General features: G+C 44.6%; 1 protein-coding gene across 1 annotated transcript in view; it reads left to right on the top strand.

The window, feature by feature from the left end:
* Positions 1 to 3,435, top strand: part of LOC126259506 (glucose dehydrogenase [FAD, quinone]-like) — a 175,311-nt gene extending 171,876 nt beyond the window's left edge. The window contains exons 3-4 of the mRNA XM_049956355.1: positions 1,909 to 3,173; positions 3,231 to 3,435. Coding sequence (XP_049812312.1) covers positions 1,909 to 3,173; positions 3,231 to 3,435 — 1,470 coding nt within the window. The remainder of the gene's footprint in view (positions 1 to 1,908; positions 3,174 to 3,230) is intronic.
* Positions 3,436 to 17,339: the final 13,904 nt, after the last annotated feature.

Genomic DNA, 17,339 nt, shown 5'->3' with positions numbered 1-17,339 from the left:
GACGTCGTACAATGTTAAAATGTAAGTTAGTTTCATATTATTAACGTTGTTAAACTTATATCTACATTATACCATGTTGTAACACAAAAATGTAATATCAACAGGCAAACAACTAGAAAACCTAACATAAATCACTAAAAAGCACCTGAAGATGAGCCTCCAGGGCTCGAAATCCGTAGTGCAATAAATAAACTCAACTTGTGACTGAAGGCGGTTTGTTCTTCAATTTACGAAAGTAAAACAGTCGCGGACGAAACACTGAAAAACAATGGATAAAATTAAAAAAAAAAAAGATGTTTACCTGCAAGGTACGAATACAAACATGAGACAGTCCATAAAACCATGAGATAGACATATTTTTTTACACAAAGTTTCACAATAGCAAGAACTTCAAGTGTGCTACTTGTATTTACTTTCTGACATAGACAGCAAGTCACGTTGAGATTTCTGACCACTGGAGAAACATCCCAGTCATTGGTCATTAGCCGGCCAGTGTGGCAGAGCGGTTCTAGGACTGCTACGGCCGCAGGTTCGAATCCTGCCTCGGGCACGGATGTTTGTGATGTCGTTAGGTTAGTTAGGTTTAAGTAGTTCTAAGTTCTCGGGGACTGATGACCTCAGATGTTAAGTTCAAAATGGCTCTGAGCACTATGGGACTTAACTTCTGAGGCCATCAGTCCCCTAGAACTTAGAACTACTTAAACCTAAGGACATCACACACATCCACGCCCGAGGCAGGATTCGAACCTGCGACTGTAGCGGTCACGCGGTTCCAGACTGAAGCCTCTAGAACCGCTCGGCCACAAGCGGCCGGCCAGATGTTAAGTCCCATAGTGCTGAGAGCCATTTGAACCCTTGGTCATTACAACAAGAATTGCAGCAAATACATTATTTGTAATAATAATAATTGGCCACTCTCTGCGGAGATTAGAGTCCTCCCTCAGGCATGGGTGTGTGTCTTGTTCTTAGCACAAGTTAGTTTAACTTAGTTTAAGTAGTATGTATGTCTAGGGACCGATGACATATGCACATTTTAATACTAAATAACATCGACTACTCCAGATACCATTTCTATTACCTTTATATGAGAGACTCAGAATCGTTTTGAAAAGAAAAGGCGAAAACAAAAAGTAATTGGAAGAAGGTGGAAGCAAACCTGCAACCTTACTCTCACGACCTTATCAAGTATGCTACACCTTCAACGTTGCAACAAGCCCTCCAAATATAATACACATTATCTAAAGAGTGTCTCTACAAATGTCATTTGACGTTTAATTACGACAAACTACACCAAAACGACGCACGTTTGGTATATCATCGTTGTGCTGTAGAGTTTCAATGGTATACATTCATAGCACGTAAGTTATGACACTAAATGTCGAAATACAGAAAGCGTTTAAACTACGTATGTGTAGTTCCTGTGATTTTATTATAACAAACTGTACGTAAAACGATCCGTTGCAGAGATATCGTTATTTTCTAAAGTTTTGAAACAGGTTATACTCATACCGCATACCCTGTGATAAAGGAAACATACCAAATACGAATTCTACCCAATATCTGCCTCGTAAATTCTGCTTGTGAAGTAAAACCGATATCGCATCTCACTGGCCACATTTCTCTACACGAGGCAAAACTCTGACATGCGAGATTCTTCATTTCACGCTCTGACTGCAGCAGAATTTGGAGTTCCACGCTGTGACCACACCAGCCGCACGCACCACTAGCGTTTTTAGGTCCCGTGGGAGGACGGCTTAACGTTGTCTGCATTTTAACCACGACTGTACGCTGTGGTTAGTAAACAGAATTGCCGATAGGCCAGACAAGTAGCCTGACCTCAGATACCTAATGTTACTGACGCCAACACAGAGCTCTACACCAGCAAACAAAGACGAACTTGTGTTTCAGGTCGACTGGTCGTACCTGACAGAAGCAGACGGGCGATCCTGCCTTGCGCTCGCAGACAGCAGGTGCGCGTGGCCCCGCGGCAAGGCACTGGGCGGCTCCAGCTCCACCAACGCAATGGTCTACATCAGGGGCAGCCCGCAGGACTACGACGGCTGGGCGGCGCTCGGCAACCGCGGCTGGGCCTACCGGGAGGTGCTGCCCTTCTTCCAGAAGCTGGAGGCCTTTGACGAGGAGGAGCTGGACACGAGGCCGGACGCCGAAGCCGTACACGGCCGCCACGGCCCCATCCGCGTAACCAGACCGCCACGTCTGGACCCGGCGTTCGATATTCTGGACGCCGCAGCCAGAGAACTGGGCTTCAGAATTATTCGAGATTTCAGCGCCGAGCCCAACGTGGGGTTCGGTCAGGTACACTGCAGTATCTGGAACGGCTCCAGGTGGAATGCCGCTCTGGGATACCTAGGACCAGCTAAAGTGAGGCCAAACCTACACGTCGTGAAATTCGCTTACGTAACGAAAGTGCTGATCGAGCCCGAGAATCTACACGCTTACGGTGTACAGTTTTTGAAACGAGGAAAATTGCAGGAAGTTAGGGCCAGGAAGGAAGTAATTATATCTGCAGGAGTTGTCAACACACCTCACATACTGATGCACTCCGGCATCGGACCGAGGTCACATTTGGAGGAATTCGGAATACGAGTTTTAAAGGATCTCAGAGTAGGTTACAATCTACAGGATCATCTCTTCTATGTCGGCCTGTATTACACGAGGAAGGCGTCGAAGAAGAAAAGGCCCGAACAGGACACGTTCGAATACTTGCTGAAAAGGACAGGTGCTCTGTCGAACACGGGGATCACTTCTTATATCGGTTTCGTACAGACTGGCGGAGCACCACAACGAGCTTCGTATCCCGATATACAGATGATGTTCTCGTCTGTAGACAGTTCCACTGCCGGCGTAGTGGGGAATTTCTTGAACTTCGGCGGCGAAATGCTCCGCGGTCTGGAGAACATGACGGCCAGCGAGGACGCGATACTGGTGGGCACGTCGCTCTTAGCCCCCAGGAGCCGCGGGCGTATCCGGCTGAGGAGCGCCGACCCGACGGAGGCGCCGGCGGTCGAGAGCGGCTACCTGTCGGACGCGCGCGACCTGGACGCGCTGGTGGCCGGCGTGGAGGAGGCGCGCCGGCTGGGCTCGACGGCGGCGATGCGCGCCGCGGGCTACCGGCCGGCCGAGCTGCGGCTGCGGGCGTGCGCCGCCCACCGGCCGCTGAGCCACGCCTACTGGCGCTGCGCCGCGCCACGCCTCGCCGCCTCCGCCAGCCACCCCGCGGGCTCCGCCAGGATGGGGCCCCCCGGCGACGCCGGCGCCGTCGTCGACCCCCGGCTGCGCGTCCGCGGCGTGCGCGGGCTGCGCGTGGCCGACGCCTCCGTCATGCCGCTCGTCGTCCGCGCCAACACCAACGTCGCGTCCATCATGATCGGCGAGAAGTGCGCCCACATGGTGGCCGAGGACTGGAACCACTGAAGCATTACGTGGGCTGAGAATGGAAGCCACGTCAGCTAGGTGGCATCGTAACTGCTTTACTCTGTGGCTACACTGTGTCGATTTGAGGTTACTAATCACCACAACCAAAGTGGCGTTTGGGCACTCACGAACGCGCGAGCTCGACAGTCGACGGTCTCCTTCTCTGCCGTAAGGCTTCATTTGGGCCCAGCACACAAGGGCGCACCACTCTCCCAGCTGCCATCAACTTTAAAGACTGGAGCTCCTCCGTCTCGCTTCCAAGCTGGTACCGATGCATCTCATTGCGATACTCCCACCAAGTGAAAAACCCATTCACTGGCGGTAATTGGATCCATAGCATGCCACTCATCTCTTCCGCATTAGCTGTTGCGAGACACAGAATCCGATCTGCAGTGGTCAGAAGCTGTGACTTCAAGTCTGCCTTTCTGCAAATAGTAAGGTTTGTCGTTAGAAGTTTCTGGAGATAATCATCTTCTTCTCCTTCTTCACTTCATATAATTGCAAATTTCTGTTATGGTGCTCCATGTCTTGTACAGTCTTCCAAAGTTTCTTCTTCAGTGCAAATGTAATGGACAGCCTTTCCCAGGAGTCATTCTCCACCCGAGCAGTTTCACCTAGTTTCCTTATTTTTCCCTTAGGTTGTTTATTCCTAAACCTTTCCTTACATAGTTAATACAGTCAATTAATTTAGGATCGTCCTTTGTAGATCGCTCCTCTCTTTTCAGAAACCTCATTTCTCGAACCTGTTTTCTACTTTCTTGGCCTGTTGCTGTTGCTCAAGCTTCACTTCCGTTATTAAGGGTTGGTACTGCTATAGTATCATAAAACAACAGCTAGGTTTCTTCCCTGGCTTTATTCTGTAAACTTTTATCGATCGTTCCACATATGAAAATATATTTATTTTTCATCCACGTCATGCTAATATTGGTAAGTGCTGTCACATCCTAGACATTTAAAGCGTTTAACTTTCTGCAAGATTCTCTTACTCAGAAGTGTTATACGCGCTACTGGTTGTATGCCCTGAAATAGCATCACTTTCGTTTTATCTACAGACTATGTTGTGTTGTAATCTTGTGCTGTAACTTACAGTTCCCAATCTAAATGTCATCTTCATCTTCTGCAATCGGAGCTAGGTCATCTGCATATAAAATTACGTTTACTCTACTGTCACAATTTAAACATACTTCTTACTTATTCAACTTTTTCCATTTACTGATCGCTTCTTCCACGTACATATTGAAGAGTGGTGGACACACGCATCATCCTCGTTGTATCTGTTTGCGTTTATTGGCTACGTGATTTTATTTCACATATCTACAAAAAATTCAATCTTTGTGTATATGCTATTAATATCATTTATGAGGTGAGATGGACAACCTCAGTCAGCCAGTATAATCCATAGCATTTCTCTGTTCATGTTATCAAATGCCTTTTCAAAGTCTATAGAAGTAATTTCAGTTTCCGTATTGAATTTCCGTCATTCTTCTATAGATAGTTGGAATGTAAAATCATTGTCAATAGGTGATCGTCCCTTTCTGAAACCTGACTGGTTTTCAGATATAAGTTTTTCCGTGAACTTGCTTAGTCATGCATTCAGGATTTTGGCGTTCAATTCATGTGCTGAATCTGGGCTTATTATTTATTTTTATCACCCATTTTAAAAATAGATCTGACTTTCCATTTTAACCAGTCTTTTGTACCTTGTTGTTTCCTCCAACTTTGATTAAATATATGAAGAGCCATTTGATGTAGATATAATCCACCGTATTCTCATAGTTCCATCTGGACTAGTGCTTTTCCTATTCCTTATAGCTGTTAGAGCTTCTTTCAATTCTGTAAAATCAGTATCAGCCGGGCCGCTGTGTTATTTAGTTCATGTGATGTCTGAATTACAGTATCATCACATCATATTCTTCTATAATGTGCTGACAATTATTTATACTCCTATACAATTAACACGTTTTCTGGAGGTAATACGATTTCATTTTGTGATCAGTACAGACTTTGTGCCACGGCTAGACTATCGTTTTCTTCCGACGTTATTAGCCACTAACTGCTAACCATCGAACAAGATTGTGTCATTACTAGTTTCGTAGTCCCAGTATTCACACACTGCGTCCAGTGAGGTTTTAAGGTGATTTTCCCTCAACTGTAAGACTATTTCTGGGGTAATATGCACTCCACCAGACAAAGAATAAATTATAATCGATTCTGATAAAAAAAAAGTAAATTGGAAGTGCACAATAAAATAAATTACAAAGTATCAGTACAGGATTCAATCTTTCTCTTCTGTATAGCTGAGAAGGGGCACACAGCAACCCCTAAAACGTCTGCTCACTCCCTTCTAGAATAAGGCCTATTGGAAAAAATACAGGCAGGTAAGCATACTTTCTACTTCTATTTGTTATGTATACATGTTTTTCGTCATTGAATAAAAACCGTAAAGTCAATTTGTAAGACGTGTTTCAATACAGATCAGAAACGGCGTAAAAGGAAATGATTTAGAAAACACACACTTACGAGGAAAGACTGGAAGTGCCATAACCAGATTCCCCAGAAACTTCGCTCAGTGGAAGAGGACTCAAAATAAGCCAAAATTGTGACACAATGGCTGCCCTCACTACCTGTCAGTTTTGAGCCCAGCGATGGGAACACGATTGTTGTTATTGCTTATTCTATTTCAGTTTCTCATTTATCTACCGATTTCCGTGGAAGGTAATTACATGAATGTTTCTTATCAAGTTATGGAACTCATGGATGTTATGTTAAATTTAAAATTACATATCGGTTTTACAGTAAGTGTCACAGATTTGTTATACAATATGCATATCGATGGTAGGATCTGTCTGTGAAACCCTCGTTATTCCAGTTACCAGCAACTCATTACCAAAGAGAGATTTAAAAATGCACGCATTTCTCTGTCAACTATGCTTCTACTATATACTTACACATGTAGCAACTTTACATGTATCACTTTATATCATTTTTAAGAATCTGTTTTTACTCCTTCTGAAAAAGTTTAGCAGAATGGTGCTACGAGGTTTCCATTTGCTACCATGTGTGTATGGTGTTCTCAGTGGTTAAAACCTTTTTAAATTCTCACAGTTGTATGTTTAATGCTTATATTAATTACTATGTTAATTCTTATACTTTATACCCATGTTTATTTTTCTGGAAGATTTGGTGCATACCCTTGCATGACACTGATCACAGAAACATTTGAAACACAAATTTCAAACACTACGAGCATCGTGCGAAGACAGTGCCACAGTGACATTTTGTAGTATCCTAGTCGGTTCTATAGTGTCTTTTACCGCAAGGAATCAAGGATGCTGTTATGGGTGGCTGGTATCCTCTTTTTGCAACACAGATGCACACTTGGATTAATACGGTTCTTTATTTACATGGGCATTTACGTATCTGTAATAGAGTCCATGTGTCATGGTACAAGCTCATCAGTAATAGTCCTCTTGCAGACAACATCAGTAATCTTGATATTATAAACTTTAGTCTCACTGCTAGTCTGCTATAGGTGTTAATCGCTAAGTACTGCCGTAGCCTCTGACCCGCTCTGTGAATAACTGACAGACGCCAACCGGATGAGTGATTCAGTGAGGCCTTCCGGTGAGCGCCAGCAGCACAAATATACGCTGTCGGTAGGGCGTTGGCGGCTTTTTGCTTGTTGTTGTGTCTTGGCCTCCCTCATGATAGCCACACTTGAACCAGCGCCTATTATCGATCTCCAGTCTCTACTGACTGGTCTGCTGGCGACAGCCTACGCCAGCACACATTTCTTTGTAGGAAAAATAGCTCATTAACAATGCTGAAGATTTCACACATTGACGATAACTTTGCAGTGGATCACCCATAATGGATCACTTGCCGGCAACTGGCTACTCTAGTTGACACTACAGGGATTTCGCGAAAACAATTTCGAAAAATTTTTCAACCATTTATTGTCTTTTCTCTTTCAATTCATTCCCCATACATACAATTAGCAGACAAATAAAGACAATGTTATTTAAATATACACTGGAAAACATTTGTTTAGTAATTTTCTACAGACATGGGTAGCTATATGAAAAAAAATAATAATGATCAATTTTCGAAGGAGGGTTGGAAAGCGTGAAGTCGTGACGTTAGCCACTATGTTACCGCTTCAGTTAAATCAGTTACTCGCTAAAAGGCTCATAAAGAGACTCCAAAACTTTGACTGTCGGTTTCTCAGAACTGGATAAGCCGAGACACGTGTTCGCTTGTTTTGACTCCTCTTCCACGGAGTGAAGTTTCTGGGAAGTAATGTTATGGCACTTGCCATGTTCTCCACGTTAGCATATCCTTCATAGCATCAGAAATCCAGCAGCCTCCTATTTATGACGGTGGATGTTCTCCAGCGGCCCTGCAGGGCATCCAAGCCACACTACACAGAGAAACAGTTGCCACTACGCCACGCCTTCTGTAGCAGAAGCGAGTCGTGGCGTAGCGCTGGCGGCACCGCACCACATTCGCATCTCTAGCTCAATGGCTCTCACGTCAGATGGTGTACGTGGCGACCGCCATGACAGCACTGGGAGGTCACTAAATGCAGTGAAGCCAGACGCTTCCTGATAGCTCACTGCATTCAGCGGCATCGAACAGACGGTCCCGCTGTAGATAACTTACGTTTGGCACCTATCAATGCATTAGGCATTTCATACACATCCTAACGATCGAAAGAAATATGTATGTATAATATTCGTGGAAATAGGTGTTTTTTATGTAGATCTCTTAATAGAGGCTCCTCACTTTTTCCAGGGAAATACGATCCTTCCATTCGGCTCCCGTAGTATAAATTCCACACACCTGACACACTCCATATCGCTTTTGCACTCACCACTAGTACTAGTGCCGACGTTGTCACGTCTTACCTACAAACACGTACTTTGTGTTGTTTATCCATATCCAGACAGAGCTATGATTCAGTACTCCACCCGTGCATGTAATCAGGTATTACCTCGTAACCGCCGAACATCCCCTCCTCGCTCCACCCACCATCGTCAACATCAGCACATAACTAAAGTTTGTAGGGAAAAGGAATGTTCTTAGAACACTTTGTTTTGAAAATGACGAAAGATAAGTGGTATTTGGTGTTTGTAGCTGGTTTATTGCACGACTAACAACTGAGTCGATGAGACACTCTATACTGCATATTTTTAACAACCTATTGTTAACAACCTTTTTTATCGAATCATGAAGAAATTCTCAGTGAATGACAATTCCTATTTAAGTCTCATTCTGAGAGAAGAAAGCTAACTGTTCACACTCGGGGTACTCACAAAATATGCTTCGTATGTACCACTTTCTTCTCTTGTGACCGTTGCTGCACCCTAATTTAAAATAAACTAAGTTGAAATATGGACAGTATATTTAACCTCTTCTGACTCAGTTAATTGCTGGACGCCTTCATTCTGAAATGACAGAAACTGAAAGACTTCAGATAGCCTATGTTTTGGGTCTGATCACGGCCACTAATCACATTAATAATAATAATGACAATATCAATGTGTAGGCCACACAGCAGCGGTTCCCGACCTGAGGATACTTACCCCTGCGTGGGAGAATGAAATTTTCTAATGGGTAGAAACAAAGGGTAGTAAATTGTGTTTCAGTCATAAAGCAAAATAATTTCTAAACCGTTGTGGATACTCCAACACTACGTCATGGAAATTTTTGAAATTTAAGTTTGTGATAAGTTCCCATGGGACCAAACTGCTAAGGTCAGCGGTCCCTAGGCTTACACACTAATTTAATGTAACTTAAACTAACTTACACTATGGACGACACACACACACACACACCCATGCCCGAGGGATGCCTCGAACCTCCTACAGGTGAAGCTGCACAAATCATGGCAAGACGCCTCATACTGGATGGCAGTATTTGGACAAGGGCGAAGCTACCCCAAAGTACCATTATCCAAGATAGCCACGATGACGTCGGCACATGTCGTCATCCAAGATGGCGGCCGTGACTTCATCCAAGATGGCAGTTTGAATTTTGCTGGGAACATAGGTCAAATGGACTACTTCCACTAACCTAACCCCCCACCCCTCCACACCCCTTAACAGAAAAATGGCGAGAAACTCAAATTCCAACAGGATAATACATCACACCACGGTTACCTCTCCTAACCAAAGAAAATCACAGGAATATGGGTCACTTTGGCTACCTCCACTAACCTAAGTCATCCGACCACCACCTCATCCTATGAACTGGCAGAAAGTTTGAATTTTAACAAGATAATGCAACACACAACGGTTATCTATACTAACCTAAGAAAAACGCGGGAAAATAGGTCACTTGGGCTACCTTGACTAACCTACGTCATCTGACCATCACCTTTTCCTAGTAACTGGCGTCAATTTTGAATTTTAATGGTAAAGTTAGATTAATTTGGCTATCGCTACTAACCTAAGAAATTGGCAGGAACGAAAGGTCACATCACTAAACCTAAGTAACCCAAACGCCACTTCTTCTTGGTGGGAAAAGGAACAAGCCTGCGCTGGGCTGCTGGAGAGAGGAAGGAATGTACTTTCTTTAGTTTGGAACAATTTATTTAGGGACGGATTTGGAGAAATAGTATCTTTAGTATACTGATACAAAACACACGCTCTGACATGCTTGGGGTCACGCCACACAGCCTACAGACCTGCAAAAACACTAAAATACTCTGCAAACAAGTTTGATAATAGTCAACTTTCGAAATCATGCACCAGTCTTTATTTAACCAATTTGAGGCATTACAGTGTGTTCGCCACCAGGCCCAGAGCCCAACTAACCTAGTACACAGTACCATGACCAGAGGGCACTCGTGCATTCCGTGACGTAATCCAAGGTGGCAGACAATGGCGTCAGCTATTGACGCATGTACCATTATCAAAGATGGCGGATTTTGGCTGTAAATATTGCGTTCACTACGAGGTCTGGACCTAGTACACTGTACTACCACCAGAGAGTACTGTCGTCCATTTCGTTATGTAAGCCAAGATGGTGGGGGGAAATGGCAGGAAACCGTGTGGTTGCCATGGAGTTCGGAGTCCATCTAACTTAGTACACAGTACTGCCACCAGAGGGTGCTGTCATCCATTCCATGACGTAACGCAAGATGGTGGTCTGGGGTGAGGTAAATGGCAGGAAAACGACTCTGCCTGTGCTGGACATAAGTCTTTGTTTTGCAGGCAGTGTCTCCACCATGAGATCTATTCAACCGACCTAGTACACAGTACTGCCACCAGAAGGTGCTGTCATCCTCCCTGTAACGTAATCCAAGATGGTGGTCTGGAGGGGGAAAATGGTGCGAAAATGACTCTATCTGCACTGGGCTGCTGAAGAGAGAAAGCAAGGAGTGTACTTTATTTATTTCAGAACAATTTACTTAGAGGTATCCACTTTAGGGGTATCCACGTTGAGAGCTATACTGGCTTTATAAATTGAGGTACGAAATTACTTCTGAATGAGGTTTTTTTTTTTTAGCCGGCCACTGTAGCCAAGCGCTTCTAGGCACTTGAGTCCGGAACTGCGCTGCTACTACAATCGTAGGTTCGAATCTGGCCTCGGGCATGGATGTGTGTGCTGTCCTTAGGTTAGTTAGGTTTAAGTACTTCTAAGTCTATGGGACTGATGACCTCAGATGTTAAGTCCCACAGTGCTCAGAGCCAATTGAGGTGGTTTTTCTGTCGAGACAAATACTGAGACAGTGATCGCTGTAGTGTATATTATCAGACGAGCACTCCAGTTACACATAGCCCATGATGCAGCCTCGTGATAAAATCGCTGAATTTTGAAAGTGATTCGGCTATGGGACGTGGTATGTAAGTGGTATTTGGGACTCCCTCACAACGCCCCAACTACATATTTCTATGGTACTTGTAACGTATTCTGACTCGATACGTTGTAAGAGGTTTTGCGATATATCCACTGAGTTATAGGTGACAACTGATTGAGGAGGAACACAAACAGTAGCAGTAGATGATGTGCTGATTCAGATGGTAAGAAAATGTACACTAGCTCCCCAGTTCTCTAGTGTTACACCATCTGCTAGAAAAGATGTCCATTATTTGGAATTCTACCACATACCTGCTTTGGACCACACCCACAAGTGAATCGTATTTCTGGCACTCTCATATCTCGAAACGAGAGACCTTTCTTGAACAAGTCTGCTACAGCAAAATTCCAGTGTGGTTTTAGTCAGCCCCTACGCATCTTGCAAGTGATCCCATTTCTACAGCATACCGAATGCGATCGTCTCAATTTAAGTCAGAACTAAGCAGAAGTCGGAGAAAGACGTAACCACCACCTTCTGCTACACATGTAGAAACAGACCTACCTGAGTTACTGCAACATGACCGTGTTTTGATTATTTAGTGGAAATGCGCGCAATGTCGTACTACTGTCCGAAGCAGATCTGCATCCAATCACATCTATCAGCCCAACATACCATCATCGTTATTCTCTACCATCCAACAGAGAAAAATTTCGGACTATAATAGCTCCACTAAATTCATCCGATATACAACTCACCTAGGCACCATTGAGGGCGCGATGATGCATAGCTGCAATGTGGATGCGGTGCAGAGAGAGAGTTGCCGCAATGCTTCCCAAAATAGCATTCCTAGTGGGACACCCCATCTGTTATCGAATTTACCTATCAAACAGTTTCTGCTGTCTATGTGGGACAATCCTATTAAATGTACGCATTTGATCGCCTGCTGAGGGCAATTTACAGTTTCATCACCCGTACTGTAGGATGATGACCGTATCCCACAGACTATACTGTAACTCGCAAGAGACGCTCACTGTGACCCTGTATCGGTGTTTGAAACATTTGTTTTCTAACACACTTTGTACACTGCCATACATTTTGTTTTTCTGCCATGACTTCGGAGTATGTGTCAGGTCCTAAACTGACATTAAGACTCTCTGATCCATGACCTCTCACAGAATATTACGAGCGCTACATTCCATACGACTGATAGATATGAAACGGAAGCAATGTAGCATTATAGTCCGTTTTAAGTGCGGAAAGTTGTAGCCTTAGGAGCCCGTGCATTTATGTTCTCTCTTACCAATATCTTCCAGCTACCGATCCTAGACTCTAGAACAATACTTTAGAGTTGATAGCTTGGTTGATTTACGTAAAAATGATTCGAACTGCATCAGTCTGGAGCTCCATCGAGGATAAAAATCATTCGAGTATTGTTCTTCTTAATTGTCTGCTATTAGATCAAGACACTTTGATATCTGTTACTGTTGTTGTTGTTGTGATCTTCAGTACTGAGACTGGTTTGATGCAGGTCTCCATGCTACTCTATCCTGTGCAAGCTTCTTCATCTCCCAGTATCTGCTGCAGCTCACATCCTTCTGAATCTGCTTAGTGTATTCATCTCTTGGTCCCCCTCTTCGATTTTTACCCTCCACGCTGCCCTCCAGTACTAAATTGGTGATCCCTCGACGTCTCAGAACATGTCCTACCAACCGATCCCTTCTTCTAGTCAAGTTGTGCCACAAATTTCTCTTCATCCCAATTCTATTCAATACCTCCTCATTAGTTACTTGATCTACCCATCTAATCTTCAGCATTCTTCTGTAGCACCACATTTAGAAAGCTTCTATTCTCTTCTTGTCTAAACTATTTATCGTCCATGTTTCACTTCCATACATGGCTACACTCCATACAAATACATTCGGAAACGACTTCCTAACATTTAAATCTATACTCGATGTTAGCAAATTTTTCTTCTTCAGAAACGCTTTTCTTGCCATTGCCAGTCTGCATTTTATATCCTCTCTACTTCGACCATCATCAGTTATTTTGCTCCCCAAATAGCAAAACTCCTGTACTACTTTAAGTCTCTCGTTTCCGAATCTAATTCCCTCAGCATCACCCGACTTAATTCGACTACATTCCATTATCCTCGTTTTGCTTTTGTTGATGTTCATCTTATAATGGTTCTAATGGCTCTGAGCACTATGCGACTTAACTTCTGAGGTCATCAGTCGCCTAGAACTTAGAACTAATTAAACCTAACTAACCTAAGGACATCACATACATCCATGCCCGAGGCAGGATTCGAACCTGCGACCGTAGCGGTCACGCGGTTCCAGACTGAAGCGCCGTTAACCGCACGGCCACGCCGGCCGGCGTTCATCTTATACCCTGCTTTCAAGACACTGTCCATTCCATTCAACTGCTCTTCCAAGACCTTTGCTGTCTCTGACAGAACTACAATGTCATCGGCGAACCTCAAACTTTTTATTCCTTCTCCATGGATTTTAATACCTACTCCGAATTTTTCTTTTGTTTCCTTTACTGCTTGCTCAATATACAGATTGAATAACATCGGGGAGAGGCTACAACCCTGTCTCACTCCCTTCCCAACCACTGCTTCCCTTTCATGCCCCTTGACTCTTACAACTGCCATCTGGTTTCTGTACAAATTGTAAATAGCCTTTCGCTCCCTATATTTTACCCCTGCCACCTTCAGAATTTGAAAGAGAGTATTCCAATCAACGTTGTCAAAAGCTTTCTCTAAGTCTACAAATGCTAGAAACGTAGGTTTTCCTTTCCTTAATCTTTCTTATAAGATAAGTCGTAGGGTCAGTATTGCCTCACGTGTTGCAATATTTCTACGGAATCCAAACTGATCTTCCCCGAGGTCGGCTTCTATCAGTTTTTCCATTCATTTGATTCTCCAAGTCAATGAGCGCGAGATGCCCACGCGTCGTGTCGCGTTAACAACGAAAAGACAAGTTTTCAAAACAACGCAGAAATGTACTGCAGAGAGTGTTAAGGAGTGCCAAAAGCGGTGGGACCTGAGGCGCAAGCAAGCGGGAGGGTCCTTGGAGCAAATAACGTGATAGCATTAGTGGACGAAGGACGTTAAGCGGTAAAGGAGAGGGTAATGTGTTAGAATTGACGAAGGAAGTCCCTTAAACGATGAAGTACATCGCACATGGGTAGTCCTTTGACGTGGAGCCCCTGTCAAGGCAGGAAATGGTCAGAGGGATAAAGAGACAAAGCTGTACGACAGAGCGCCTTTCGTGAGAAGATCATTGTGGGGTGTTACAGCAGGGGTGTGAGTGAGCGAGAAGCACTCGTGGGCAGACGCAGGCGGAGTTACCGGCTGCCTCACCGGGAGAGGCGGTCACCCAGCTCCACGGCGCTGCTGGTCTCAGACTTCAGCTGACACACAGCAAGCAAACAGTCACGGCCTCAACACCCGGCCAATGTCGTGGAAGCACCTCTGGTAGGGTAGTTATTTCTGTAAATGATATTCTTAATGGAACTCGGAAGTTACTTGTATGATCTGAGATGCTTATTCTCCTCGGAATCCTCCGATACTCTACATCAACCTAGGAGAATTTCGTCCAGCCCAGAGAATCTCACTGTCACTTCGGGCAGCCGACGCAATATCTTTGACAAGACGCGTCAATCGGGAAAAAACTTGCGACGTAGAGTTTCAGTGTGACGCACTGTGCACAAGGCTACTATGAGAGGTACACGTAAGGCCGTCCGCACACGGGGCGAGCGAAAAGGAACGCACTGCGCGGGTGATCTAAGTCGTTAACTGGTTGCCGACAAGGTGGGAACTCAGTAGCGGACGCGGCGGAGCTGTGGAATGACTAGACGAGCCGCCGTGTGGCGTTCGGTTACACTCGGAATGTCGAGCACGGGTTCAGGATCGAACGACTTGCACACCAATGAGGAAACGTAGAAAATTTCGGATTCATTCATACATCCACAGAAATACACACTGCAGGCCGTTTATACCACCCAAGGAGCTGAAACCGAGACTATTCTCTAAAACATGTCTAAACATTGTGAAACAATTTTGAACTACTTGATAAGCAGAGGAAGAAAAACCACTGAATGGTGATTTCGAATGGCTTCAGAGAAATGTGAAGTTTTAAACGGCCCAATGCGTTGCAGGAATGCTGCCAGAGCGAATGCTAGCCTTTAGTGTTCTCCACCATTAAGCTATGTACTCAAACGAGAAGGGTGACACGCAAGAAATCATGAAACCGCTAACTATCTTGCAGCTCAAAACATTACAGTCTGTGCTAATTCATCGATAACTATGTTCAGAAATCTGCTACCGGTAGCAAATGACTTTGCGACACAACGTGCGGCAGCGGAACTGCTCCACTTGATTGTCCATTTCATGTAGACCTAATCTAAATTATGAAAATGAACACAAAATAAATTCTTTTCGATTACTTTTGTGCTGAACTGTGGTTAGTGCTTCTTAAATTATTTGTACGTGAACACCAATGTGTTTCCATACAACGGAGATTTCTGGCTATTTGTCGTTTACCCGCCGCTTTCACGATTCTTTTGCACATAACGCAATTTTACGAAACGAAACAAGCACTCCCAGCAAAAAAAAAAAAAAAAAGAACACTCCCGATATGGTTTACATTCTCTTGTGCATTTGCTTTCATTGACGTGTTTTAAACAATAGTACACTGCGTATCTACGTGTCGTGCGATCTTTTATCACCATTCCACACTACACTGCCTATGCCAAATCCCTCCTGCAGTAGCGTGGAAGCTCGTAATTCCATAAAACGGCATGCTTTCCATTTTTTGTACAGAGCTAATGTTCGTGACCTGTTAGTTGCTCCCATATTAGACGAATATAGAGCTGTGCCCAAGTACACGACGCAACGCAAGCGTCGAGTCATTGGCAACGGGTTGGCACGCGATTTACTGGCGACTCAGGCACCCTGCAGTTGCGCCCTCTACCGTGCCCTCTTCCGCTACAATGGAAGTGATTCCGACTGGAATGGCAACCAACTCGCTTAGGCAACGTGTTCCACTTGAGACGCTTCGTGTGCGATGGGTTTACGAACATGATTGACTCGTGAATAGAATTGTTACCTCACCGAGTTTGCATTGAGTTCAACAGTTGGCAGTACAAGCGCAGTACCTTGACATGGTGGCGAACCTACAAAGACTTTTTTTGTGTTGGAATATGGGAGATGCTTATCTGGTAAAACAGCACAACTTGCATTCAGATGGAGCTGTGCAAAATAATCGTCATGATAACAAAGCATTGTGCATTTTTATCGACAGTTTGGGATCCTATCTTTGTAAACAGAAAAGTACCGATCGGGCAAGAGTGCCAGACGTAACCGTGGAGAGGGTGAACCGAAGTTTTGTGCGCAGTCCGAAAACGTCAAAGGTCCGTGCAAACCACGACACTGGAATACCACAGCAAACTGTGTGGAATATTTTCCGACGGCGATTGCATTTCAAACCGTATCGTCAGCAGCTCCTGCCACAGTTAAACCGGGAATATCAGGGCCTCTGCCTTTAATTATCCGTAACAGTGCAGAAAACACGTGAGCATTCACGTTTCTCCTCCATGCTGCAGTTCGGCGGCCAAGCAACGTTCCATCTACCTGCAATGGTTGACTGCCACAGTGTGAGACAATGTGGGGCGCTGAGAACCATCATGAAACTTGTGGCTCTTGAACGAGATTCGCCGAGGGTTTATGTTTTCTATGCAACGTCACAAATGAATTTGTTGGCGCCGTTTATTTTTTCTGTGAGAAGACTGTGACGAGTAATCTGTTGCAATTGTGGTTATCTCCACAACTGACCGTTAATCTTCCACGAAGATGCCCCTAATGGGAGCACCGATTTTCGTTGCTACCTAAGCGACGAATTTCGTCATCGTTGAACTGGGCATAGCGGTGTAGACGATGTGCTCTGTTTCCTTGCCTCCCTGCCACCTTCCACAGTTCGCCTGACCTAACGCCGCGTTTTTCTTTTGGGGTCACGTTATCGACGCAGTTTACGTAACCCATCTGCCTAAAACACTGGAACGCATCAGCGCTGCTGTCTTGATCGTTGACGGAATG

This window comes from Schistocerca nitens, chromosome 5, assembly GCF_023898315.1.
Source record: "Schistocerca nitens isolate TAMUIC-IGC-003100 chromosome 5, iqSchNite1.1, whole genome shotgun sequence".
Classification (NCBI taxonomy): domain Eukaryota; kingdom Metazoa; phylum Arthropoda; class Insecta; order Orthoptera; family Acrididae; genus Schistocerca; species Schistocerca nitens.
This window is presented reverse-complemented; position numbering and strand designations above follow the sequence as displayed.